The sequence below is a fragment of the Abramis brama genome, assembly GCF_963993115.1.
Source record: "Abramis brama genome assembly, chromosome: 4".
Lineage (NCBI taxonomy): Eukaryota > Metazoa > Chordata > Actinopteri > Cypriniformes > Leuciscidae > Abramis > Abramis brama.
In genome coordinates, this window is record NC_139966.1 from 54,769,828 (window position 1) to 54,796,448 (window position 26,621).

General features: G+C 41.4%; 1 protein-coding gene across 11 annotated transcripts in view; it reads left to right on the forward strand.

Moving 5' to 3' along the window:
- Nucleotides 1–26,621, forward strand: part of foxp2 (forkhead box P2) — a 102,589-nt gene that overhangs the window by 50,998 nt on the left and 24,970 nt on the right. For all 11 annotated transcript variants that reach the window (XM_084111422.1, XM_084111424.1, XM_084111430.1 and 8 more), the window contains 3 exons: nucleotides 15,150–15,239; nucleotides 23,602–23,739; nucleotides 25,594–25,683. In XM_084111422.1, the coding sequence (XP_083967548.1) occupies nucleotides 23,620–23,739; nucleotides 25,594–25,683 (210 nt within the window). In that variant the 5' untranslated portion in view covers nucleotides 15,150–15,239; nucleotides 23,602–23,619. The remainder of the gene's footprint in view (nucleotides 1–15,149; nucleotides 15,240–23,601; nucleotides 23,740–25,593; nucleotides 25,684–26,621) is intronic.

The following is a 26,621-nucleotide window of genomic DNA, read 5'->3' on the forward strand; positions in this document are numbered from 1 at the left end:
TGAGATTTTAATGTTGTTATATTAATAGTAGTGCATGTATACAAGAAGGTTTGCATTGATCTGAAGATAATGTGATGTGATATAATGGAGCCTCTAGATGATTGTTCTGGTTTAATAATCTGTGATTGTATGGATTTATAGTGTGGTTAGCCATACTCTAAAAAATGAACTTCCTGTCTGGAGAGGATAAGTAAAAAAAAAAAAAAAAGCGTCATTTTAAAATCCACCCGCCATCTATTTCACCATCATCCATTAAAATTCAATTAAAAATTCTGCAGTAGTTTATAAAGCGTCATATTGTCATTGGCTCTTGCTATATTTCTGTTGTTTAACTCTCAATATTGTTTTTAGATCAGTTCTGTGCTTTTTATTAGCCACACTTCCAATGCATTTATGAATGTCGTGTCCAGATGCACAGGACACTGTTCATTTTATATATTTTTCCCCTGCTAACAGCAATTGTTACAGGAAGCGGTGTGTAAGTCGCTGGCCCGGTGTAAAAATGACAGCAATTAACCCGACATTTTAGCTTGAGGAGAATTTAAGATGAGACGCCTGACAGCCAGTGTCAGCCATATTTTCCCCGTCTTCTTCAGGTGTAAGAGCAAATGAAATTGGAGGTAGTATCGCAGTTGAGGGAGCCACTTGGAGAGGAGGGAGGGGGTCTCCACGGAAAACAAATGATCTAAATAGGACTTATTTTGCACTGATTTACTTTATTTTCACAAAGATTTTGCGCAAAAACACCTGGAAAATATCCCACAATAGACCAAGAACGGAAGCATAACAGAGGAAAAACAAGTGTGCTAATTGATATTCAATGAGTCTGACTCCATCATCACCCCACAAACACATTAACACACATGCATGCGTTCAGAAGAGGTGGGAGGAGGCGTCTCTAGGGGTCCATTGACTGTCATTCAGGAGGGGAAAGTAACAAAGTAACGCAGAGACGCCACACAAACAGCCTGTCTCCCCCGCCGTCCACCGGGAGCTGCGAGTGCAACATCTTCAGGCAGGGTGATGACGGCTTTCGCCGCTCATCAGCCAAATAAAAGCCCCTCTGATGCAAATAGCGCTTTGCCCTTGAGCATAATTTAAAGCAGTAATCACCCCTGGAGTCTCTACCGTGCAGATAGCGAAAGCGAGGTGACTGTCTCATTTACACTCCAGCACAAAGAAGCTCATTAGCTTTATCACACCGGCCTGAGACTCCTCCACTACAGTGTGTAAATAACACACACACACACACACACATACATAGAGCCACCTTTCATAAAGCTCTCATCAGCGCTAGAAACAAAAATAAAATGTGTTTTATGCACTCTCGATGGCTTGCTGTTGTATTTTACGGTTACCATTTCACTATCAGCGGACATTGTAGACGTCGAGCTTTGACATATAGAGGCGTGCTGCCTCTCGCGATGACACTGCAAGATATAAGCCTCGCCGTGACTGATGTGTCTGCTCCGTTCCTCCCCAGACAACAGCAGGCATTATTCTGTTATCGCCACAGAGCTCAGATCCTGGAGTGGTCACTTGTGTTTAGGCCACATAACATGTGGCTGTATGGAAATTACAGTGCGCCTGCAGTAGTAACTCCATTTCCCATCGGCCTCTCTAGAGACCGGGCGAAATGTCAATCCGTGGCTTTGAAAGAGAGATCGAGCGAGGGACAGGATGAGGAGGAGGGATAGAGAGAGAAAGGAACAGAGTGAAATCTGCTGGAAACAAACACTCGTGAACATTGCTCAAGCCCTAGTCGCGTCATGGGGGCGAAACACAGGTCAAAGACGTGCACAGGTGAAACACACACACCTTCAGCCTTAGAATTATAAATTAAATAAGCCATGTCTGCACATTTAGGCAACAAATGAGAATTGTTTTATGTAACAAATGTTTATATATTGCAAAGGTGTCCCTTATGTTAGTGCTTATGTAGTGCAGCCATATTTTATTTAATTGTAATATACTTATTTGTAAATGCTTATTTGATTCTTTAAATTGTGTTATGTTTTTTTATACATTATTAACCTTATACTATATGTTATACGTTTGTGTATTCATACTTTTTATGCATTTTTGTTATATATTTTTTATTTTATACTTTATATCAGGTTATTTTATCATTTATTATATCATTTTATACTTTATACCCACTTTAACATTTATAAATACTCATGTACTTTTATGGTATACTATTTATATTTTTTTATTTAATTTGATACCTCTTTATTGATTCAAGAGTGGAGAAGGATGGAGGCTAGTGGGTTATTAAGAAATGACATTTCCCGGATTCAAACTCCCTTGACCCCGACCGGGCACCACTGCTCAGTAACCATCAGGCCACAACTCTGACCAGCCGCTTGTGTTTAGCAATTACGTTTAACCTCTGTGTGTAAATAAAACTCCAGCAGTTGGTCGGTCAAGATCAATGACCACTTCACATCTCATTTCCTACTGTTTTGATGTTTCCCAACAGCCCTGCCTGTGGAATTTAATAGCACTGAAATCTATAACAGCCCTCAGGGCAGAAGCCTCCACCAGAGACAAAAGTGACGTATTTTCACCGTGGATTATGCCATCAAAAAACTGTTTTAAGAATATGGAGCAGGTGCTTATGGGTAGTGTAGTTCCCGAAACGTCACACTTGAAATAAATTTTGTGAATGGGAGCTCTCCGGTGTGCGGATCTTTACTTTGTAACTTCGCATTCTATATGAGATCCAGCACCCGTACCTGACTGGGATGTGCGTGATTATACTGCTCCTTATAGTTCATTGCCCAAACCTTGTGTGGCGAGCAGAGTAGTGAACCGAACATTATATTTCTTGAGGCAGGTAATTCAGAGAAAGGCCCCCAGAGCAAGGAATCTTTTAGAGTCATCTTGAACTCAAACTCAATAAAAACATGGTGAGGAAACTGGAGCATCCTGAACCTCATCCTCCCAGTATCTCTGACAGCCTATGACACCACAAACCATTTAACAGAGCTTAAAAAGCTCACATATGCAGATGCCCGGCATCTTAAGCTGACAACCAAGAGGCAGGATTTTCTAGAAGGCAGCTTTGGAGCCTTGTGAATTTAACAAGCATGTCTAGTATTACAGTTTCTCTCCGGTTTATCCATGAATAGTAACAAATCAGCCTGTGAAACGCCTGCCTGGGGATGTTTGTATGTGATGGTTTTCCGGAACAAATATTAAAATGATGTAAATCTGGTTAAGGAGTTGAGGGCTGCGATTGCCAGAGCTGTTCTCTCTCCCTGTTCCTTCCTCTCTCCCTCTTTCTATTTACTATGCACAAGGTAGTCAGATGTTGCCACTCTTCCACTTGAATATTTGAATTCCATAATGCTGGAAGAGAGCGAGCGAGAGGGAGATCATATGAGTGGCGTCTGGCCTGGCTCATAGCTCACTGCCCTCAGACTGAATACATATGTAAGAGACCCTCTCAGCTTGCAGCTCTTCAGGGCTTTTCAACAAATGCTGTAAATAAGCCTGGCCTCAGCTCGCAAATACACAAGAGGCTTTTCAAATGCACGCATGTGTCACTTAGCCTGGGCTTGCAGGCTTTCTCAGTGGGTGTTATTTCTGGGGGCTCGTACGGGTACATTTTTTATCTTTAAAGTGTAGGATAGATGCTATATCCCCTCTCCATCGCTGTCATTTTGGCCTGAACATCTCCATCACGAGCCAGAGAACAGCCGAGAATGTTAGCACGTTCAAAGAGTGGGAACTAGCGGCGTACGCCACATTGTGCTTGAAAGGGATAGAGTGAATGCTGTGATAAGGAAATGCTGTTGTCGTATGCAAAACATGAATTAAGGTTGTGTGTGAGGCTTCATGCTTGATTTGACGCTAAGCTGATATTGCTTTCACGCTCAAATCTTCCAACGCTACTTCATTTCAATTGAAATGTGATTGTTATTGCTAGACGTATTTACCCAAAGTTATTTGATGCATGAATTTGCCCGCTAGGTATTTCCTTGTTGTGTGGTGACATTGGGTGCTTACCTCAGTTTGACTATGGTTGTCTGAACAAAATCAGATTAAGAAGTAAAGCAAATAGCTATATTTTATAATACATCAACAACATAATATGATTATATAATAAGGCCAAGTATTATAGGTCATTAGCTTAACTGCATGATTTTGGCAAATGTTGCCTATTTTGATACCTGTTTCATCCAATCATATTTCATAGCCATAACATAACTATTTTTTTTTAATAATTATGTGTGATACACTGTAAAAAAAATCAATTTTCAAAGATGTGCATGAAACAAAGATTTTACAAGAATATACTATTTCAGTCTTTCTACTTTAGAATTGTGTGTTTAAATTAATACTTGTGAACTTTACTAGTAATTTCAGTGAAAATCGTTTCAACATTAATCCCAGATCAAACTTTTTTGGTTTATAATTCATCTTGTATACACAAGTTATATATTATTGTGGTTTGCATTGCCAGGAACGCATGTTCTTACATTTAATTTCTTTTCGATGTAGATCACAGTCTCTTGTTTCTTTTTAACAGCTGACTTAATTGTCTAGTTATGGTCAGAAGTGTTATGGAGGAAGTGGGGATGCTTTGGGGATGTTCATCAAAGCGTAGAATAAGGGGGGAAAAAGCAAAAGGAGGAGGGGAATTTCTCTCATGGTCGAACTAAGTGAACGACATTGTGATGAATTTTCTTGTTAGGAGAAATTACATCTACTAAGTTGAGCTACCTCAGCATGAAATTGAAAAAGAAGCATTTCTTGGCCATTTCCATTCTTGATTCAATGAAAGATGTAGATTAGCTGTTGGGAGGGTGAGGGAACTACAAAAGTATGACTTTGTTCACGCTAGGTCTGTGAAATAAACCTCGTAAAAAGGCGTATAGGCCCGTCACAGGGTTTGTTTACGGGAGCGAGTGTAGTCAGGCAGTTAGCCAGATGATTATAGCAGATACATGGCATGTGGATACACAGAGCGGGCGTGTTTGAGTGAACACGAATGTTTATCTGCGCACTGAATGCATCTTAATCGCCGCACATCTAGGGCTATGTGTAACAATCCAAAGCTCTTTGTAATCAGCCTGAAACCCTTAGAACAGATCTGTCTCTCTCGCTGAAACATTGACTGATAGGCGCTGTGTGTCAGGAGGGAAGATAACTCTACCCCAGCTCAGCTCACTCAAAAGGTCAGGCACGCACTGTAATTGGAATATTCACAAGACAAACGCCGCAGATCGCTGGCACACATAGCCAGGAGGGCCAGGGGCCCCAGTGCTCCATCAGCGGGAAGGATTGACGGAGATGCATTGGCCCACCACCGGCTAGATGTAACGCTATTAACTGCACTGATCTCCGGCACAGCTCAGCGCTCATTGAGATGGGCTGGGAAGATCCATCACCCAGGCTGAATGGACTACCGGCCCACCGCAAACTAATGACAGTTGAGCGCTCAGGTAAATGGACTGAAAACAATAGTTTGTCTTCACCTGGAGTGACTCGTGCTCTTGTAACCCGATTCCATTTTGCGGTGATCATTTCTTCTGCACCAGCCGGAGCACCATTTTTGAGCTTCCTTTAGCATGTATTTTTCAGTTGGAGTAGAAACCGCATATTCTACAACATTTCATCTGTGGTTACTGGTTAGTTGCACGGTAATCAAAGGTTTGTGCTTTACGTTGAAGGTCACAAAGTGGCCAGTCAACCTTGTGGGTAACAGTGTATATAAGAGCTCACCGTGGACCACACACACATGCTCGGATATTATGTGAAACTAGTTATGATTACTACAGACTTAACTCTAAACATACACGTAAAAGAAAATATTTTGCATTTTTGGAATAAAAGAGACAACATTATTTACTTAATGTAGCCATTTACTTAAAAAAAAATTCCAGTTGAGTACATCTCCAAAATTAGGTTTTGCCAGGTTTAGTTCATTGCAGTGTTGCTCATGTGGGCAATGTAATTTTGAGTTTGTCTTATTTATTCATTCATTTATTTTAAATAGAAACAGAAGCACACCATGAGCTCATTCACTCATAGTGTTAAAGTTTACCACCTGCTCAGTCAACTGCAATCATTTCCTACCTAGGTCTGCATGAGACCTGTAGTTTGTTTTTCATTGCATCTGTGTATTACTATCGAAACCCTGCACAAACACTTCTTTTGTCAATGGGACTGAGAGATTGGTGCCTCTCTCCCCTTCTGCAGAGAGTCTACACTTCGCCTCTAGCTGTGTACTCTGCTGTCTGAGCCTCTTAATAAGTTCTTGTCAACAAACGCAATGCCCAAACGGAGTACAAGCCCATTCGTTCGCTCTGACAAAAGCTCTGTGCTACTCTTTTCCTTCTTATTTCCTGCGGCCTCACTCTAAATAAAGTGTGGAGTGTGCTCTCTCTCGCCCCTGAATGCAACATTTATTAAGAGGTATTCCTCCAACCATGTGACGCTCAGTGGCGTGGAACTGCTAAAAAGAGATGGATCATAATCACTTGAAAAAGAAGCCAAGTGCATCGAGCACACACTAGGAAGTGGGGACTCGTTCGTCGCCTCTCTCTTCCTTCATTTAATTCGCCGACCTGCACTAGTTTGCACGTGTTGATGGTATAAGTGAAAAGCAGCCTTCTTTCTTGGTCGAGGCTTTGTAAAGAAGGCAGATAAAAGGCCCAGTAGAGTCACCTTATCTAAACCCAGATGATATACAGCAGTTGAAAGCAAGGGCTTTACCAAAGCCAGCCGTTGAGAAGCAGGGAGAGATCGAATTTCATAAAGCAAAGAAACCATGTGCAGAAACAATGTCTGAGCTCCCAGAGAGATATAGAGGAGGAGAGGCACTTGGTTCTCCAACTGATCTGTGATACGTCTTTATGACGTTTTAAGCATCTTTAAAATGAATTGCATGAGATTACATGATAGCAAATTTTACTCAAATCATACTGCCATGATACTAGGGTGTTCTAGGTGGTTGTTAGATGGTTTCTTTGTGGCTCAGATATTCAGGATATTCTCATCCTTAGATATGACTCGTTTTCCACAAAATTTGTTGTTGACCAGTAAAACATTTGAATCTGAACTGTAAGAAATTGCATGGCTCTATAATAAGGGTGTCTCATTGGCCCTTGGCCAATGTACGTATCTTAAATTTTTTTGAACATGTATATATGGATTTGGATACTTAAACATTTGGTTTTCTCTGATATTTGGATATGAATTCTGCTTGCCAGCTTCAACTTCTCAGCTTGGTTATCAATCCAAGTTTATGAATTTATTGCTGTTGTGGATTTTCCTGTATAATTATAATTTGTGATAATCAATCACAAAGGGTTATATGCCACAGTTTAAAACTAAGGTTAATGATTTGTTCAAATCACTCTAATGATCAATAGTAATAGTGATGTTCAACTTAGCAAAAGCAACTAATTTCGGTGGAAATTCTCTCGCTCTTCTCAGTACGTGTTGCTGGATTTCTATGGGATACAGATGTTGTTTTCAGTACGGGGCCCCCGCCGTCTGATTCCCTCCACAGGTTGCTGGCGATACTGTAAACTATTATACGTGGTCCAGTGCTAAAGTGCAGCGCGGATTTGCGAGAACCATCCATAACGATGTCTGCAGGAGGCGGGAAGCGTATGAATGTTTGTGGTTGCAGTGAACGGTGGAAGCCGACTCTGTTTGGCCTGTTATTGCTGGCACCGTTTCCCCAACGAGGACCGTGCGTTCACACACACACAACACGGGCAAACGCACACATCACTGTTGTCTGCGCATACACACTAACCCTGATGGGCCGGACAGACTCGTGTTTTGTCTCCTCGCACTTGAAAAAATAAGTGTGAGGTTACACAATGAAGCAGATCTCTGTTTTCTCTCTCTCCCACCAGTAAATGCCCGGCTTTCTGGGGTAGAAATGAGCGAATTCATCTCAAATTCACCAGGGAGGGCTGGGCTATGCCTCTGTGTTTACAGTGGCAGAAAGTTAATATAAATTTTCATCAGAAGGGGAAGTTTACACATATGATTCTATTTGTCCTTCATTATTAGCACCTGAGACTGGGCTGGGGAAGCATAATTGTCTACAGACACAGGCCAAATAGATGCAAGGGGAAGGCAAATAAGCACACCCCAAAATAATTTTATGGTTGTGTGTTACAATCCCTCTCCATGGGATCCTTAATCTAGAAAATCAATAAACAAGAAGCGAGCGAGGGAGACGGAGATGTGAGGCGCGGAGCGAGGAAAGATGGGAACTGCGTACGAGAGATTGAGGGGAAAAAGCTGGAGAAGGAATGAAAGGAGAAAAAGAGAGAGCGCAGCTCACAGAAGCCCATTGTTCTGCCGGTTAGCTCGCGCTTGGCCCTGCAGCTGAGGAGTGTCTCCACGGACCGGCCCGCGAGCTGCACACACCGCTGATTTATTGAGTCATACATAAAAACACTCATTATTCCCACATCCTTTTCTCTTGTCTGAGAAGTATGGCGTTTGGCTGAGGAAAAACACTCTGTGTCTGTATCCACAATAACTGAGATCTCTCTCTCTCTCTCACTCGCTCCCCTCTCCTCATTTTTTATTTGTGTCGGCTGCTGGAATGGATGCTGTGCGTACACGGCTCATCCTTATTGGACATGTTGTGTCTTGGGGTGTTTTCCCACTTGAGTCCTTTTTAAAGAACTAAACTCAGAGCTCACAAGTCAAAAGTTATTTATTTGTTACATACACACATAGTGGATAAGCAGACTTCTCCTTTAGTTAAAACCAGAAATGGAAGAAGAAAGTTAAAGAATAAACAAGCAACAGAACAAAGGAAGGTATATCTTATTTATAATTAAATCTAAAGTCTTTTCATTCTTTTCATTTCATTAATTTTTTATTTTTTTTGTAAACTGGACATTATTTTATTAATAATAAAATTATACTAATAATTAGATCATGTTAATTAGAAAGGGCTTGTTAATCACTCGAATTATATTAATGTATGAATTTGTTGTATTTTTACTTAATATGATGGTAATTGTATATAACATCATATGATCATCACTAAACTAATAATCCCTAATACGTGCCATCTGATATAGTCTGAGTTTGGTTCGCTTTAAAGGTTTTTTTCTGAGTGTTCACATAAAAACAAAATTCAGTGTGTAATTTCACGGTTACTAATTTAAAGACAATTCGTCTCCATAGAGCCAAATGCAGCCTCAGTATTTGGATCTCAAAAAGACAGCCCAGCCACCTCGATAAGCCCTGGTTCACTGGTGCGCTAACACAGATCACAGCTATGGATGACCTTTGATAAAAGCCAGTCTGTTCCACCATTGTATCAGTCAACCTCCTCACAACAGAGGTTGGTACACTGTCCACAGACTGACCTACTGCTGTTGTGTGTCCAAATGGACCTTTAACGTGTTCAGCTGTCATTCATACTGACGAGCGCGTGGCGCCCAGCGCAGGGCCGCTGCGGGGCTGTTATGTCCTCAGCGCACGTCTTGTTTATGAAATCCGTGCCTGGAGCGACGTTTTCTATTCATGAGTGGCCTGGCCCCTCATCAGACCCCTATGTCCTAAACACACTTACATAACAGATATGGTGTCAATATTTTGCTGTCAAGAGTGGGGCCCTATCTTTGCACAGGCTGCGCAGACCACCGGCCAATCAGCTCTGTTTGTTTGTTCAGCTTAAACTGTTTGTCCTTTGTTTTTCGTGGCAGCCGACTCCTGTCGGCTTGATAAGGGTTGTGCTCTCGCTCTCTCGCTCTATCTCTGTCTTGTTGTGCATTTTCCATAAGCTGATGGTTGACGTGCCCTCTGCGACTACAAGTCCGGAGATCTTCTGGTGCACAAAACTTCATGCAGAAGGCATGTGGCATAGTAATCTAGAGAAGTCTTTCGTCTCCAAAAAACACATTTCAATTGAATCACAGGCATTTGAAGTGCACAAAAACACCCCACCCTTGTTTATCCGTAAGTATTGTGGACCTAGCATTCTCAGAAATCCAGATTAATCCACTGTGTTTCCGTTCTCAAATAGCTAGTTTTTCTCACTGTAACACTGTTGTGTAGTCTTGTAATACGTTTGGTCACAGTTGCAGAAGCCGCATCGACTCTAAAAGCTTGGTTTAAAGGCTGATCCTTGGAAACGAGGATGCGTTTGTAATGATGTGCCAAGCTGCGACTGGCTGCTAATGCTTTTCATGCTTGTTTTAGCGCTGGGAACGTTGCAATGTATTCCTCATTACCCTTGTGTTAAGTCTAAACACAGACTGCCTGGTGAAAGGGGTGAGAGAACTGACATATGTTTCTTTCGCCTGTCTCTTTTTCTCTCCGGTGATCTCTGCTTGGCTATTAACGTAGCTGAGGAACGCCTGTGTAAACATTCGTGTTTCTCCCCTCCGCTTTGTATAATAGTGACTGGTATCGCCTTTCCCCCTCGACCTCGCTATCTGAAACCAATTACAGCTGATCCATTTGGGCCGAATCGTATTTTCATAAGGATTGCGAAGCCCTCGCAATCATGTGTTTATGTGTGTGTCTTCCATGTGCTCTTCATTGTACTGAATGTGCAAGTTTGTTTCTTTCTGTTCTCCCCCCCCCAGTCCTTAGAGATAGATATCAACATCAAATATGTTCCTGAGTGCCTTGTTATTTACGCTCCAGCCCAGGTTCTCCTTGAGCTCCTAGCTCTGTGGAATGTGATGCATTGTGCTGTTTATACAATGTGTGCATTAATGGATGGCAGCCTGCATTTCTTCTGCACAGCAACAAAACTTATAGGATGAAGAAAAGCAAAGCAAAGCAAGCAGCTTCCAGACGTCCAGCAAAACTTCAGTGGTTGCTTTGCTTTTGTTGAATCTGGAAAGCACCTAATATGCCTTTGTGTTGCATTCTTGTGTTTTTTTTTCACACAAGGACGAATATAAGTAATATAGTCCGGTGTTGTCACTAATAAGGAATGTTTTTGCACTATTACAGAACAAGGGCAGATGAAAATTTCTGCAGGAAACATTAAAGGAATAGTTCAGTCAAAAAGTGAAAGTTCTGTCATCATTTACTCACCCTCACACATTATTTCAAACCTTTATAACTTTCTTCATATTCGTAGAACACAAAAGGATAATTTTTCCTGGTCTGTCTTACATTTAATGAACGCGAATGAGGACTGAGGCTCCAGAATGAATATGTCTTAATCTTTTTTTTCTCTTCTGCAGTCAGATGCAAAATCTAAGTTGTTATTCAACTTGCGGACTGTTCACCATTGTGTTCGGATCATTGAATTCAAGAACCAGATCAGTCTGATTCGAATTCATTATTTAGACTGGTTTTGTGAACAGATTCAATGAATCTGATTTGGTTGTTCATGAATTGGCTGTCCGTTCAGTCCTTTCTTTACACAGAGTCTGTCTGTTCTTTACACAATAGATTAACAAACGAATCCGATTCATTGATGAAATCAGTCTAAAGTCAGACTTATCTGGTTCTGGAATTCATTTTTGCAGCTTGACATTACCAGTTCTCATTCACCTTTATTATATTGGGGGGAAAAAGAGGCCCAGGAATTAGTGTTTCACTGAAAAAAGAATCTCAAATGGGTTTGGACTGGCACGAGTGAGTAAATAATGTCATGATTTTAATTTTTGAGTGAGCTATCCCTTTAACAGTTCTAAACAAGTGTCCCTCCAGTATGCAAAGTGGACTTGATTACATTCCCCCACCTTCCCAGCGTTCATGTTCATATTGGAAAAGCCATTAAACGTCTCCATCCGTGTGCTGTGGGAAGCGCCACTCTCCTGACCTCTACCTTGTATTGAATGACTTCTTTGACTTTGTCCTTTTATTCATCAGAGGACAGTGAGTCTGTATCGATTGGAGCACGGATAAACATTTCCTCCTGTTAATTGTTGTGCTAAAGCCATTAGCCGACCACTAAAGCCACACAATCACAGTCACCGCTTGGATGGGCGTGAAATCTCCCACAATTTACAATCTCATCCACGCGGCCCAACTGATAATGACTTGGCGAGGGTACTTATAACTCACTCGTGCATCTGAAAGCACCATGACTAATCGATAAATGCATCGTTCAGAATGGAAAAATAAGGCACAATGAAGTACGGGAACTTGCTTGTTGTAAACTTCCCAACTTCGGATGTTACTTGATTAGTTCAGAGTTTTTCCCAAAACGTATCCAGTTACACAAGTAGCCTATCCCACATTCAATGCTCAAGACTCTGTTTGCATTTGTTGTTGTCTGTTTGGTTCCTTCAAAGACAGGACAGGACAGGGATCTGATCTGAAGTAGTCCAGCTCTTCTCCACATCCTGGTGTCCCCTGAAGTATCAGACAACGGCTGTGAGTGTGTGTGCATCAGAGGAGACAGATCGATGCTGTTAGGACCCAGCGCCACTGTGTTGTGTTTGTTTACCAGGAGCTCGGAGAGCCTGGCTCCTCACCGCACAGCCAGACAGACAGTGGCAGCTCCTCGCCCTGTCTCTTCATAATTGATCAGGGGGATGGCTGTCTTCCCAGCGGGTTAAGACGTGGCAACTTTTCCCCCTATCTCTCTCTCCCTCTCTTCCTTTCTCCCTCACCTCTCTCTCTCTCTCCTTCTCTCCCCCTGTTTGCTCAGCATCTCAATGTACTAGTTCAAACATTGTTCTCACCAGCTGGCAGAGAAGTGCCATATGCACATCCTGTCAAGGCAGCTGTTGTCATGGATACTGGCAAGCACCAGGAAATAAAGCAAGCCCTTGATTCTGCTGGAAGAAGTGTCACTCTTTATCTGAAGGGGTTCTTTTTTTTTCTTCATCGCACCCCTCGACCTTCGCTCTCCTCTTTCCAGACAGATGAAACACCTGTGAAGTTATTGTGTTGTTTGTATTGCTTTATTTATTTTGTTGCTTTCTCCTCGTGTCGGGGCACTGAGGCCGTCTGCAAGTGTGTTCACATAGCCGTTGTTCAACTCCAGGAAGTCTGGAAAGAGTTGCTTACCCTTGAAAGTGTGTATCGGTATTCCTGTAGATACATGAGGAACACTGTAAGGTACATCATTTCAACCTACCTGACATCCTACCTACTGTAACATGTTTTTCAAAAGATTTTTACATTTTCTGAAGAAAAATGGTTGCCCGTGTAAAAGTTGCTTGGGTGTTGAGGGTGATTGCTGGGGTATTTCTAGGTGCTTTGGGGATTTGGTGGTTGTGCTCTGAGTGGCGGTTCATAGCTAAGGTGAAATATGTGGATGGCTAGGACATTTCTAAGAGGTTGCTAGGTAAGCAGCCTAACTGGTCCAGGTCAAAAGAGCCCAGAGTAGGGACTTCATACATGTAAATATGTTTGTTTGTTTTTTATATATGTCTATATGGCGTAAATCCACTGATCTATATAAATGACTGGATTGCTCATGACGTCATAACAAGTGAAGCCACCGCGCTGCCATATTGGTATTCCCTAGTATTCCCTCACATTCTATTGAATTAATAGGAAATCATCTGATTTTAATGAGAAAACATTACCTAACGAGTCAGCGTTTTTATATTTGAAGTCTCCCTGTACATTCTTACACCGCAAACGTCCCAAACATTTAAATGGTTATTGGTTTAAAGTCTGCTTATTAAAAGTTATGTTCATCTTCATTACAGTAGCGAATATTAGATCAGCCAACGAATGAGACACCTCAGCATTTATATTACAAATGATACAATGATTTATGAATACAGATTAATGCTTTGTAAGGCATTTGAGCTGACTTGTGGCTTTTTAACAGTTTCCAAGATCTCCAAGAGTCTGAAGTGGATGTTGGTCAACAAAAAGACATCAGGAAATAATATCCTACATGCTTCACAACTTAGTCAGAGAAATTACGCTGGCTGCGTATGGATTAAAAGACATGAAGCTTTTATTTCCAAGTATTTATACTGTCGCTCCAAGCAAGATGATGGTAAACATTTTTAATATAGTCTAGTGCAATAGAAATAGGGGATTGTATGTATTGCAATACTTAATGTATATTCAAATCAATTTCTGCTAATAATCCCAGATATATGTTCATGCTTAATAATTCCTGCATAGATGCGTACCTAAAAAAATAAATTTTGTGTTAGTTCAGTTACCTCTTTCTGCAGTGTGCAGTAGCCTAGACACAACCATCTTAACGATCTCTAGATATTGCTTATCCTGCCCGAAAAGACCATAAACATTACAGATGAACAAAATGTACATGCATACGTGTATATCTTAAAAACTATTCATGTGCGAATGATACGCTGCAAATCGGGTGATTTTAGGTCAATATTTTGGCTGTAAGTCATTGATGCCCTTTGTTGGTAGGGAATACCAATATGGCCGATCGAACACTTCCTTGCTGGCAGTTTAGAGTGCAATGAGCAATCCAGTCATTTATATAGATCAGTGCGTAAATCATTAGTTTTGTCCCTTAGAAAGAAAAGTAATTGCTCAATTTGAGCTATCATTCATGTCTGTAGCACAAACTGTGCGGAACGTTTTACGTCTCAAAGTTGAATACTTAATGGTTAAAATATTTGAACAAACCCTTAAAACGAAGTATGAACAATAGGGATGCTTGCCTTAGCAACCTAGTATTCTTGTATTGTTATATGACATTGGATAAGTAGGTATTTGGAGTGATTTGGCAGAGTGGGGCCGGCGTCACCCCTGTGCTCAGGGGCCCTGCTAATGCTCAGCTCCTTGTTAATTCACTCCTGAGGTAATCTGATGTTGATTTTGTCAACTTTAATTACAGCTTCTAGGAACACTTCACATTGCCTGCCTCTACTTCAAATTGATATTATGAATATGCAAATGGGACGGTAATTTGCTGAGAAGTGGGTATTTCAGCTGAGCACACACTAGACAGGTCAATACCACTGACACTCTCTGTGTGTGTTTTTTCCCCTCATGCTCTTCAGAGGTGCTAGACAAACTGTATTTATCTTTCATCACGGCTTTGTGGATTATCATGAAAAATGTATATCTTAGAGATGATTCATGGCTCATCAACAACAATGAATAGTGTAGTGGATGGAATGTGTGGGGTTGATTTCACCTTTCATAGTGTTTGATATTTGAGTGTGCCGGAGTTGAAGTGGAGGGAAAAAAAAAACTAATTTTTCGTCTTTCTTTCTCTTCTCTTTTCTTTGCAGGCCCTACAAGCAGCAAGGCAATTACTCCTACAGCAACCAGGCAGTGGCCTGAAATCTCCAAAGAACAACGACAAACAGCGTCCGTTGCAGGTGAGCAGTTCCTCGCTAATCTCTTAAGTCCATCCATAATACATGGCGCTCTGGAAAAGATTTCCTCTGTTCCAGCTACTCTGTTTGATTTGGCAATGTAATTCTGGAGCTGTCAGTAACATTTCAACCTGTCAGGCCTGCCCTTCTCCAAAAGAAACCTCACACCTGAAACCTTTCTGTTGTCTACAGCTACTTTACCTCTCCACCTCTGTTGGCCAACCTTGAAATCACGCTGTGACAAAAGATTTTGACATATTAAAAGATTATTCAGGTTCAATACAAGCACATTTGACAGCATTTGTGGCATAATGTTGATTACCACAAAAAATTATTTTGCCTAAAAAAGCAAATCATACAGTGAGGCATTTACTATAGAAGTGAAATAAAGGCAGAAATGTGTAGCATTTAATTTAATAAAAGCGCTTAACTTGTGTTTTATTTGAGCTGTTTAAATAATTTTAGGCAAGTGAAATTGGATGTAACTACACAGAAATCGATTTTATCTTGTTTAAATCTTTTTAACTCACATATTGTTCTCCTCTTGAGGCGATACTATTATTTAAACAGTGAGTATTTTAACGTTTATTGATTGACCCCATTCACTTTGTACATTAAGTGCAAGTTTTGTACAACTCTGTAGCTTCCTGTAGCATTGCATATCCTAACTAGCTGTCATTTGTACCCCTCCAAGATAATTTGCCATTATTGATTCCAGCTTTGCCGCATCGCTATTGTCGGTGATTTGGTAAAGGTCACAGCAACATCGTGCACGTCGCATCCCCTATTACCAGTCCTGTTTACTTACCCGCTGACTGCCGATGTGTTATTTCTCTCACATCCCCACAATACAAATGCGCCGCCTCGAATTATGTAAGTGCTTGACATCTGCCAGGCTCCGTATTTTTAGGTTTAAATTAAGTGTGAGAGAGAGCTTGCCCTCCTCCCTGCTAATAAGCGCTATCAGTGGTGGTTTACCTCATTAGTACCCCGGGCATTTAATTAAAGGAAGGGAAAATGGGTGCTAACCCTCATCGTTAATATTTTCACAGAGTATAACGATGGCGACACCTTCTCCAAGAGTCACACCCTTGTGTATCTAGTTATCCGTAAGTTAAAGTTTTGGTGCCTTTCACTTTTAATATATTCAGGCCGTTCCATGCAAATATGAGTTTTGTATTTGGGAAATCAAATCATTTTTCCCCTTCTGTGGGAAGATATTAGTTGTAAAACAAAGCCTAGGTGGATGCGCTTTCGTGTATCTATTGTAGTTTCGCCACCGTCTGTATACTCAGAGAATGGATTCCCGGCACACAGCGTGACTGCAAATTGCCGTGCGATACTTCCAGAGGAAGCCGAGTGATATTGGATGAGGAAGGTCTGTGATGACTGGTGGCCCATGACCGAGCCCCTGACTCTAATAACACCAGAGGATGGTAAATATTGAATATTTACATTTGCTTATGCCATCCTTGCCTCATGTTAGCCATATGAATCAATATGAATCAGGGCTTGTTGAGTGCTGCCTTCCAGGTGTAGTTAATCAATGCTGTCGATCCTTTACTTTATTAACTTATTCAGAGCTGTTTTAATCAACAGTATGTTGATTACCCCAAAAAATGATTTAGACTCCTTTTCTTTGAAAAATAAATCAAGGTTAAGGTGAGGTATGTACAATAGAAGTCAACGGGGCCAATTTTTTTAAGCATTTAAAAGCAGAAATATGAAGCATTTACATTAATTCTTCTGTTAAAACTTGTGTATTATTTGAGCTGTAAAGTTGTTTAAATCATAATTTTTTACAGTCATTTTAGGGTGGAGTTACACTGTCTAGCAAAAAAGTTGTAAAATTTAACAACTTTACACAGGTTAGAAAGCTGTTTTTCACATTAAAATACTGTTAACACACATCTTTTTCACGTCTTGAACTGTACTATTTAAACGTTTACAGATTGGCCACATTCACCTGTAGCAAGACTCTGTAACCCAGAGTCTCGCTTTTTTCTAAAGAAAAAGAGTGATGAGTTTTAATTAGGTTTTATGGTAATCTACATTATGCCACAAATGCTGTTGATTGATCTTACCTTGTACTAAACATGGAATATACCTTCAAATATCTTTTCTTTTTGACCTCCATACGCTTACAGTAACTCGATTCAGATTGTGTTGCGTGTACTTAGCCAAGTAACAAGCATTTTGAAGAATGACTTATTTACATTAAAAAGTAAACGCCTGCTTGTTTCCTGACACTGATGAATCCGCCCCTTTCCCTGTCCAGGAAAGGCAGGGAAAGTGATCCATAGATCATGGCGTATAAATTATTTACCGCACAAGCATCTAAGTGCTGGAGCTCACGGTTTTAATTACTTGTATTAGTGTCTAAAGCCTGTCGGCTGACTAATTCTATCCAGCGTCTCATCTCGCGCTTTTGACACGCTCAGAAGCCGCTTTTCCACATTTGCGTAATGTGACAGGTCTATTATTACCCCGTAAGCCCAGAGGAGAAGTCAATAAACACCTATTTCTTCCCCGTAAATCCTTGTGCCTTCTTCATGCTGCTTACAAGGATTTCCCAAGGCACACAACAGTCCTCTCGCATCATAGAGCCTCTCCCTCCGAGTGGCAATATCTCCTGTGCGTTTTATACACTGACATTTAAAACACAAATAAAAAGCGAGAGGACGAAAGGGAAGGGGGATTACAGAAAGCTTACGCGACTGGCAATTGTGTCTCCTGCCTTACCAATCAGCCCAGCTGCCATTCTCCAACTATAAGCTACATGCCGGTTTGTTTGTTTGGCTCCATGTGCCGCCCAGGCATCTAGTCCTGATGGCAGAATGGGCATTTAACAGTGTGAAAACACATGTTAGCGATACTGAATACTGACGAAACAGCGGTAAGAAGCAAACAGGAGGATGCTGAACAAACAGAAGCATGTAGGCGTGACATCGGGCTGTTGTAATGACATATTACAGCCATCTAGGTGTCAGAAAGGTGTTTAAAGAGGTAGAGTTGACCTCTGACCTATTAGCGGTGTGGGCTCAGAGAGTGATACACCAGCATTAACAAGATGAAACAACCAAACAAACCAATTTCAGCTCACTAGCATGCGACACTCTCTGTTTCTGTCACGTTTGCCTCCACGACAGAAACAGGCGGCCAATATGTTGACCTTTTTTGTTCGTTTTAAACCCAGCACGCTCTGCTAATGTAACTTTTTCGCAACCATACATCCTTCTGGAGGCTTCCTCAATCCTGCGTTTGGAAAGGAAGGCTGAGCGGCTCGTTGCTCGCGCGCATTCCAAGACTAGAGAGAAGCGCGAGATAGCTCAACCCAATCACTTCCTGAGCAGTGAGCCATCCTCTGAGTGTCGCCGATTTAAAGGTCAGCGACGCACAGCTCATCTGAGCGTCCAACTCCTGCGCCATGTTCCTTAAAATTCATCTACTCAGACCGCCAACTGGAACCGTGCACAAAGCCAGCGGAATTTATAAAAGGGGACTCATATTAACATTGATTATTAACAGCGTTCACCCAAAAGTACAGAGAATTTGGAATGCCTTTTAAATTCCAGTTCAGGTGCTGAATTTGAATTGAGGTTGCAAGTAATGCAGAACTGCAGTTTGAATTTGAATGTAAAAGTAGAATTCAAATACATTGAAATTCAGAGAAGTTTTCCTGACTTTGCAAAGTTTGGCAAGAAAAACTTTGAATGTTGACTTGACAAAGTCTTGTTTGAAAGTTTTAATAAGTCTTGGAATTTGAAGGTTTATTGGTAGAAATTTGCATTTGTATAGTGATTAAAAACACACTCCCTGTGCATTCCAAATCAACTTCCTTTGAGAATTTCAATTCATAAACTGAAGGAACATAAACAAAATAACGTTGGCGGCTCCAAAATAAAAGGGAAAAAAAACATTTGCAGTTTTCTGATTTTTGGTAACCAGGAAAACATCCTACATTTCTAGTGGACAGCATGTGTAAATTGCAAGGGATTTGGTTTGCAGGGACTCACATTGCGATGCAAAGGAAGTTGAAGCATAACCCTTAGGCAAGAACCAGTGGAACGGTGGGAGCGAGGGGAAAAAAATAGTGCCATGGCACAGCTTTGATGTAGAAGCAACAACTGTACCTTCTGACAGAAGATGCATGAGAGTAATAAACCAGTTCCAGCAGCCCTTACACATGCAGTCTGATTACTCTGGCCAGGGTGTTAATTGGATCCTAACTGGCAGATCTGATACGTGTAGCCCGGTGGTGGGAAGTCTTTCCAAGTGATGAACTATAATTCACAGAGCTGCTTGAAGCTTGTGTAATTTACTGTGTGTCACTTGACGAGGAGAGCGATCCAACAGACTCCCTATTACCTGCGACATCACAAAGCTTTCAAGAGAGAGAAGAGGAGGGGGGCTGATACAGAGTGAGCTAGAGAGACAGATTTCCCTGTAAATGCCAGACAATGCTCTGTTTCAGATATGGTGAGAAACAAATTAGAGGAAAACAAAGTCATGTAGACTTAATTCTTATCTCACAACTCCTGAATATCACATTTGGTTGGTTTACTTTTTTTTTGCCACGAGGCAGAAGGGTACTAAAGTCTGCAAGTCTCTTTAATTCCTCTCATAATTCCCTTTGGGAAGCATTTGATGCCTCCCTTCATTGACAGAAATGAAAGTGTGGTTATCTACATGGTGATAATTGTGCGGATTGTTCATTATATCCCCTCGAACTGTGGCCACATCCACTCTATCATCATTTGAAGTGCATTAAACTTCCCATACTGTTTTGCTAAACTGTAAAATAAATTGATTTGGGAAAACGTTCCTATAATCTACTTAACTCTGATCTCAAGGAGCGTTCGCATTGATCTTCTAATCCAAACGATCACTGTGTAAGTGTGTATGCATGTTAGCGTGTTTCAGGTTTAGATTAGTGCAACTGTGTTTGTTTATGTTGTCAATGGCTCTTGAATCCATGAGTGTGTGTATTTGGTCCCCTAGTAAAACAACTCTATCAAAAAGCCCTTTACTGCGGAGCTATAAATTATTGACTGAATTAACAATGCTCTCTTTACCAAAGTGGAAAGGTCAGGATCCTTTACAAAGTTCAGGAAAAGCCCTAGTCCATGAGATTAATTACTAGGACAGTGAGCATAAGAATCTGTTTTTCCAAACTCTCACCCATTTAATTAACATGTTTTCGCTTTCTGATAAAGTAATTGCCATCACACGCCCCAAATTCTCATTTTATGTATCTGAACAGTATCTCTGGCAAGTGGTTCTGCACATTCAGATGTGTCTGCACACTTCTGATCTGGAAACTTCCCTTATCGAGCCAATGAATACTGCATATATAGAGAATCCAATGACTTTTCACTAGGTGTTTTAGCTAGTTTGCTCTTATATTAATTATGGTTATTTAACAACGTTTTCTCATATGTTATTTTGTAATACACCAATGGGACATTTGATGTCTTTTTAGGTAATGCAGGAAGGCGCAAGTCTTGCGTTTCTTCGTTCTTATGATGTGGAGTTGACCTTTCTCATGTCGAGACCCGTTTCAGCATAGCGAGAGCACTGTAATGATCTCCTCGTTCTTCAGGAGGGCTACTGATGTTTTCTCATCACTGACCAATTTAAAGCTATTTGTTCTACTCTCTCTCAGGTGCGGCTTCGTGGATCTAAAGTGCAGGTCAATGGAGATCACATTTTATTTGTAGTTTTCCAATAGAAATCAAAGCTTCACGGATCGTCATTTTTGGACGTGCTTGTTGTTAAAAAACGAGAATGAGAAAAAGAGATCAGTTGTTGGTCTTTAAGTAAATGTTCTCACAGCACGAGTGCTTCAAGTGCAGATGATTGAAGTTGATGCTTTGATTTGTGAAGAATACCATTATTTGTGAAGTTTTCTAGCACTCGTTGGGTTGCATCATTGCCTCTAGCAGTCATATTCTTCATCTGGCATCCTGCAAGGGAAAAGACCCATTGTCTGCGACTGTTTACGGCTCGACCCTTTGGCAAACGCTCATTAATTATGCCCCGTCTTGGTGAAATCATTTCTGGGAGAAGCAATTCAGCCTCTGTTCCTTTCAATTCACCCGGCTTGTCAATCATCACCCCCCGCAGTATCCCACGGAATGGAGGTGTTATATTCCGCCAATTATCATGTCATATACTCGAAAATGTAAATGAACGTGTGTGTAAAATTAAATTTATGGGTTGTCAGTGAAGAATAAGAACCAGGAGAGCAATTACTTATCTGCTTTCATCTTTCAAGCTCTGATATATCATGCAGAAAACGCCAGCGTTAAATGCTGGAATTAGCATTGTGCGCGACTCGGAAGTGAGTGGGCCGAAACTTCAACTTTGTCTCGTCTTTTTTGTTTGGAAAAGCAATGAAATGAAGATGTGTATCATCTGTCGATCTGCTAAAAAGCTAATGAGAGGCTGAGGGCCATATCCCGATTTCATTTTATTTCTCGCCGCATTTGTCATTTCGAGCCACTCTTCGGCATGTTCGAGGCTAAAATGCAACTTCGGATTACACAGTCAGCTGTAGTCGATAAATAAACGTAGTGAATTGTTCTGAAATTTACATGTTTATTGTATTCACAGCACTGCGGTGCAAATGAGGTGATCGTTGGTTATTCAGTCCAAAGCTCATTTAAATATACAAATAATGGGTGTAATGAGAACATCTCTTCTTGTATTTTCATGCTTTGGTCTTTATATTGTCATTTAGGCCGGCGCAGAACCCTGGCTGAACCTGGGGGTAATTACACATCACAAATGTGTCTTAAGGTTTAATAACATTGAAGGTGTAAGCATACATTTGCATAATTACATGCAGCTGTTTAATTTGTGACTTTGTTGCTCTGTTCCTTTGTTTTTTTTTTTTCTTCCGCCACCTTCTCACTCGTCACACCTTTTCTCCCCAAAGAGAGACAGACAGAAAGAAAGAAAGTGTATTTGTGTGTGCGCTTCCCTCCGTGGTGGTGCTCATTGAGTTTTGGGGCCAGTCTAATGAAGAATGGTGCTTGGATTTGTTTGAATATGAATATGAGTGGGGATGGAGTGTGACCTTCAGCTCCGCTACTCAGTTCATCAGGATTAGTCAAGCTCGGCGCTCAGGAGCGCTAATGCATAATGACTTCTAAAATGAAAAATGTGTAGTGACCATGCAAATGTCTCTGCTAATCAAAGAGGGGAACCTGAGCTGGGCCGAGCCAGGAGACTAAAACAAGGACGTGTCAAGGCCCTGAGAGCTCAGACGTACGGAAAGCAATCAAGCGGCCTTGATTAGCAAGCGCGAGGAGCAGCTCGGACTCCTCACAGCGTCTAATGGAGCCTCACATCTTTTTCTCAAGCTCAAAAACCACAACAATAGAGATGTTTACCTGTCATGACGCCCGAAGGCTCGGCTGTCTTGATGATAGACAGCATCTGTCGAAGCTGCTCTGTTGGACGATGCAACACGCAGCATGCTTCATAATATACAAAGAATGCCCTGTAGAGTCAGTTGTAAACAGGCGCAGTGTCCAGGGAAGAAAAAAAGGAGGGGAAAATTGTTCTTAAAAAGCATTTGTATGGCAATTATTTTTTATTCTGTTCATTGTTCAGTTTTAGATACAAGTGCAGAAATGAGTCACATTAATGTAAATGTTACGTGTTTCCAGAAAACCTGCTCGCTTTATTTCAATGCTGGGTTGCGAAAATATTTTCTTTGTTTTGTTTTTTAGCCCAAAAAGTTCTCTCACTCAGTTTGACAGCTGGCATTTTAATGATTCTTATCATTTAAAAAATGACATGAATTTTTAAAAATGACATCTCGTGGAAGACTTGTGCCTCTGGCTGCTTTCTTCCAAGCATGCAACTTGGAAACTTCAATGCGCAGCGAGAGGCAACTGGTAATTCCCCTCACCTCTGTAAAACAGAATACTTCACAGCGGCTCAGCTTCAATCAGGAGTTTCTTGCAGACTTTTCAAAGCTTCAAACCCACGGCAGGCTGAATTCATGCTACTTAGCTTAGTTACTCCTCAACAGGCCATGTGTCCGCTTACGACCCACAGTCGGCTCTGGATGTGTGTCTTTCTGCTTGCCTTGTGTGTTGTAGCACTAGAACTCGCCTGAGGGAGTTGAAGGGTTCAGCTAATTAAGGTCCTCCTCTATTTAAAGCACAGTGCTTTTCCCACTGGGAGTAGCTGACAGAGTAAGAAAGTACACATGCATCTGCCAAATGATTACATATACTGCACTCGCACCATTTCCAGAGAGTTCGAGAAGAAGCTCTTGACTATACAGTTGAAGAGTTTTTATGTGGTTAATGTGACATTCTCTATGTCTCTGTCTCTCTCTCTCTCTCAGGTGCCAGTATCTGTGGCAATGATGAGTCCACAGGTGATCACACCCCAACAGATGCAGCAGATCCTTCAACAGCAGGTCCTGTCCCCCCAGCAGCTCCAAGCCCTCCTACAACAACAACAGGCAGTCATGCTTCAGCAGGTGAACACACATAAACACCCTCTCACTCACTGTCCCATACGCACTCATGTTTTGAAATGGTAGCATACAGATCCTCTCTTGCTCTCATCTGTCCTTGACATAGTTAGATCAGAGAAACAAATATGGACCAGCGTGCAATTAGTTGTTTTCAGCTGGGACGTCTTTTGGGGACAAATGAAGCACAGAAACAAGCTAGTCAAATAGAGTTAGCCGTATGTGAACTTGAATGCTTTGAACAACACAAGCATGATTTCACGTGTTGTTTGGTTTCTTAATGTGTCAGAGCATAATTAGCATTGCAAGACGTATTGCATTTTTATTGTAGTGGCACTGGCTACTATAATGAGCATTAGAGTAAACTAGCATGCTCTTTTACAGTCTTCTTCTACAGGTTTTTACTTTACCATAATGAAGCAGCAGTTTGAAGACAGTCTTGCTGAGCGAGTTTGTTACTGTCAACATGTTATGTAAAGTAGTTACAGTAGACATTTGAACTCTATCTCTGCCTTGAATGTCTCTCTAAGTATCTACCAAGGGTCTTTTTGTGACTTAAATCAGCAGCGATCCCTGCTGAAAAACAACTTAAACCAGCCTAAGCTGTTTGCTAGTCTTAGCTGTTTCCCCTGCCTTACAAGGCTGGTTATAGACAAGCTCAGCCAAACTAGCTAAAAACCAGCTTGGCCTGGCTGAGAGACTATCTTTAACCAGCTAAGACCAGCAAACCACTTTTAAGCAATGGAAGTACAGTTGAGGACATGAAATAATGAGGAAAAAGGGGAGTTTATAAAAAAAAACCAATTGTATTGTCCGCATGAGCGCCATTTTGTGTCGTAGCATGCGAGCTAACAACTACGCCACATCTCTGACAAGATTATATCTTCAGAAGTGATTTTAAAATCTCTTAGAGTGAGCTCTTCATTAAAAACATCTCCATTAACTCAGTTAGCCTTGATTATAATTAGGTCTGTATAAACGGTGACAAGTGTACTGAAGACGTCTCCCGCTGAACGAGATGGGAGAGCTCGGCTCCTGTGTTCTGACGATGAGGACAGCACTCTGAGAAGAAGAGGAGAAGTGTGCTAAATGCATTAATTCACAATGATGAATCCTCTCCTTTGAGTGCTTCACATTCATTTTAGAATTTCACTGCCTGTCAAGGCATCAGAGAGGAAAAAAATATATAGGCAGTAAGATTAATTGTTCCTCTAGCGGTAATGTGCAGCCGCATAAAAGTCCGTATGGAGATCCATGATGAGGGGAAGTGCTGGTCTCTTTGTCTCGACCAGAGAGAGACGTTATTTATGATGTGACGTGCAGAAGCACATCCAGGCATGTTGTGCAGCCTCAGGAGCCTGGAGTTGGCTACGAATCTGTTTGTTCTGTTGTAGCTCTGCTTTGAGGTATGGCCACACTTATGTGGGAAAAGGGAAATAAGTAAGAGATATATATTCAAGCCATATACAACAGCTGCTTTGTTTTGTCACAGATGTAGCCTTGCGGTTAGCTCTGTGTATAGCAGTTATTGCAAGCACTCTTGTGATAAACTTTATGGAAATGGGAAATAAATTGATAAATAGATACAGTTTCTTTTGTCACAACTTTAGCCTAGGGTTTGGCGCATTTGCTATATAAACATTTACACTAACCGCATTTGTTCCAAGCAGTTAGTGCAAGCATTCTTATGACGACCTTCTTGGGCAAAAGGCAATAAGCATGAAATATTTTTAATCCATATACTGCAAATGGTTTTGGTCATAAATGTAGCTTAGCGGTTAGCACATTTGGTGTAAGCATATGTTCTTTTGTACAGTTTGTTTCTTTCCACACATTATGATGATCTATGTCTTTCCACAGCAACACCTGCAGGAGTTTTATAAGAAACAACAGGAACAACTCCATCTACAGCTTTTGCAGCAACAGCACCCTGGCAAACAAGTGAAAGAGGTACAAATCGCACACACAAAGTAAAGGTTTCCTCCACGTTCGTCAACCACGAGTAAATCAGTCTGTGCTGTCGTTACAAGAGAGAACGCTCTTTTACCACAGACGAAACTTCTTCTGCATGCTACCGAATGAAGCGCTCAAATTAGGCAGACAACGTTGTCAGGTGATCTCAACTCTGTCCTTGACTGCAATTCAGAGTTCGTGGTTTTTGCGTACCACACAGGGTTTGTTCGTTAATGAACCACCGTGGCGAGTTTGGGCCGACGAGCAGAAAAGTTGGACCGCAGCGAGCTCATAAATCAAACTGGCAGTCAGACTGTGGATCCGTCTGACAGACAGACAAGAAGGAGACTGAGAGAGAAGGTTGCTGACACGCAGGCATCAAAAAGCGAGGCGCGTCTGAGGGGGGGTGGGGGGCGGCTATCCAAACAAAACGTGTGGAAGCAGTTAAATTGATCAGCTAGGTATCGTGGACGGGAAACGTCCCCCGCCCCCAGCAGTCTCTTCAACTAGCACCTTATACCATTGTCTGTCTTCAAGCAAGCCATTATGCAGGGCCTACAGAAAGCAGGACTGACCTCCCGGAGGCTTTGTTTCTGTTTGGATTTGCGAATAGATTTTTTTCAGGCCCCAGCCATCAAATATGGAATAGAAATTGCTCCCTTATTTCTCACGAGACAGCGGGGCCAATCCGCATGGCTCACTCCATTATGCAGTCTGTTTTCCAGTGAGCGCATCACAAGTTTTGCCTCTCTTTCTCTCGCTCTCTCATCCCTAAACTAAGAGAGTGAGGTCTTCCTCACCGTTCTTGACTGAAGGTCTTCCTCTGGAGTCTGCTCAGTCCTACCGCTAGTGTAATTCCAAGCAAAAATTGGAAGTTTAACTTTTCTCCTGTAATGGGGGTCTTTGCTTTCTTGTCACTGAGTAGGCCGTAATGT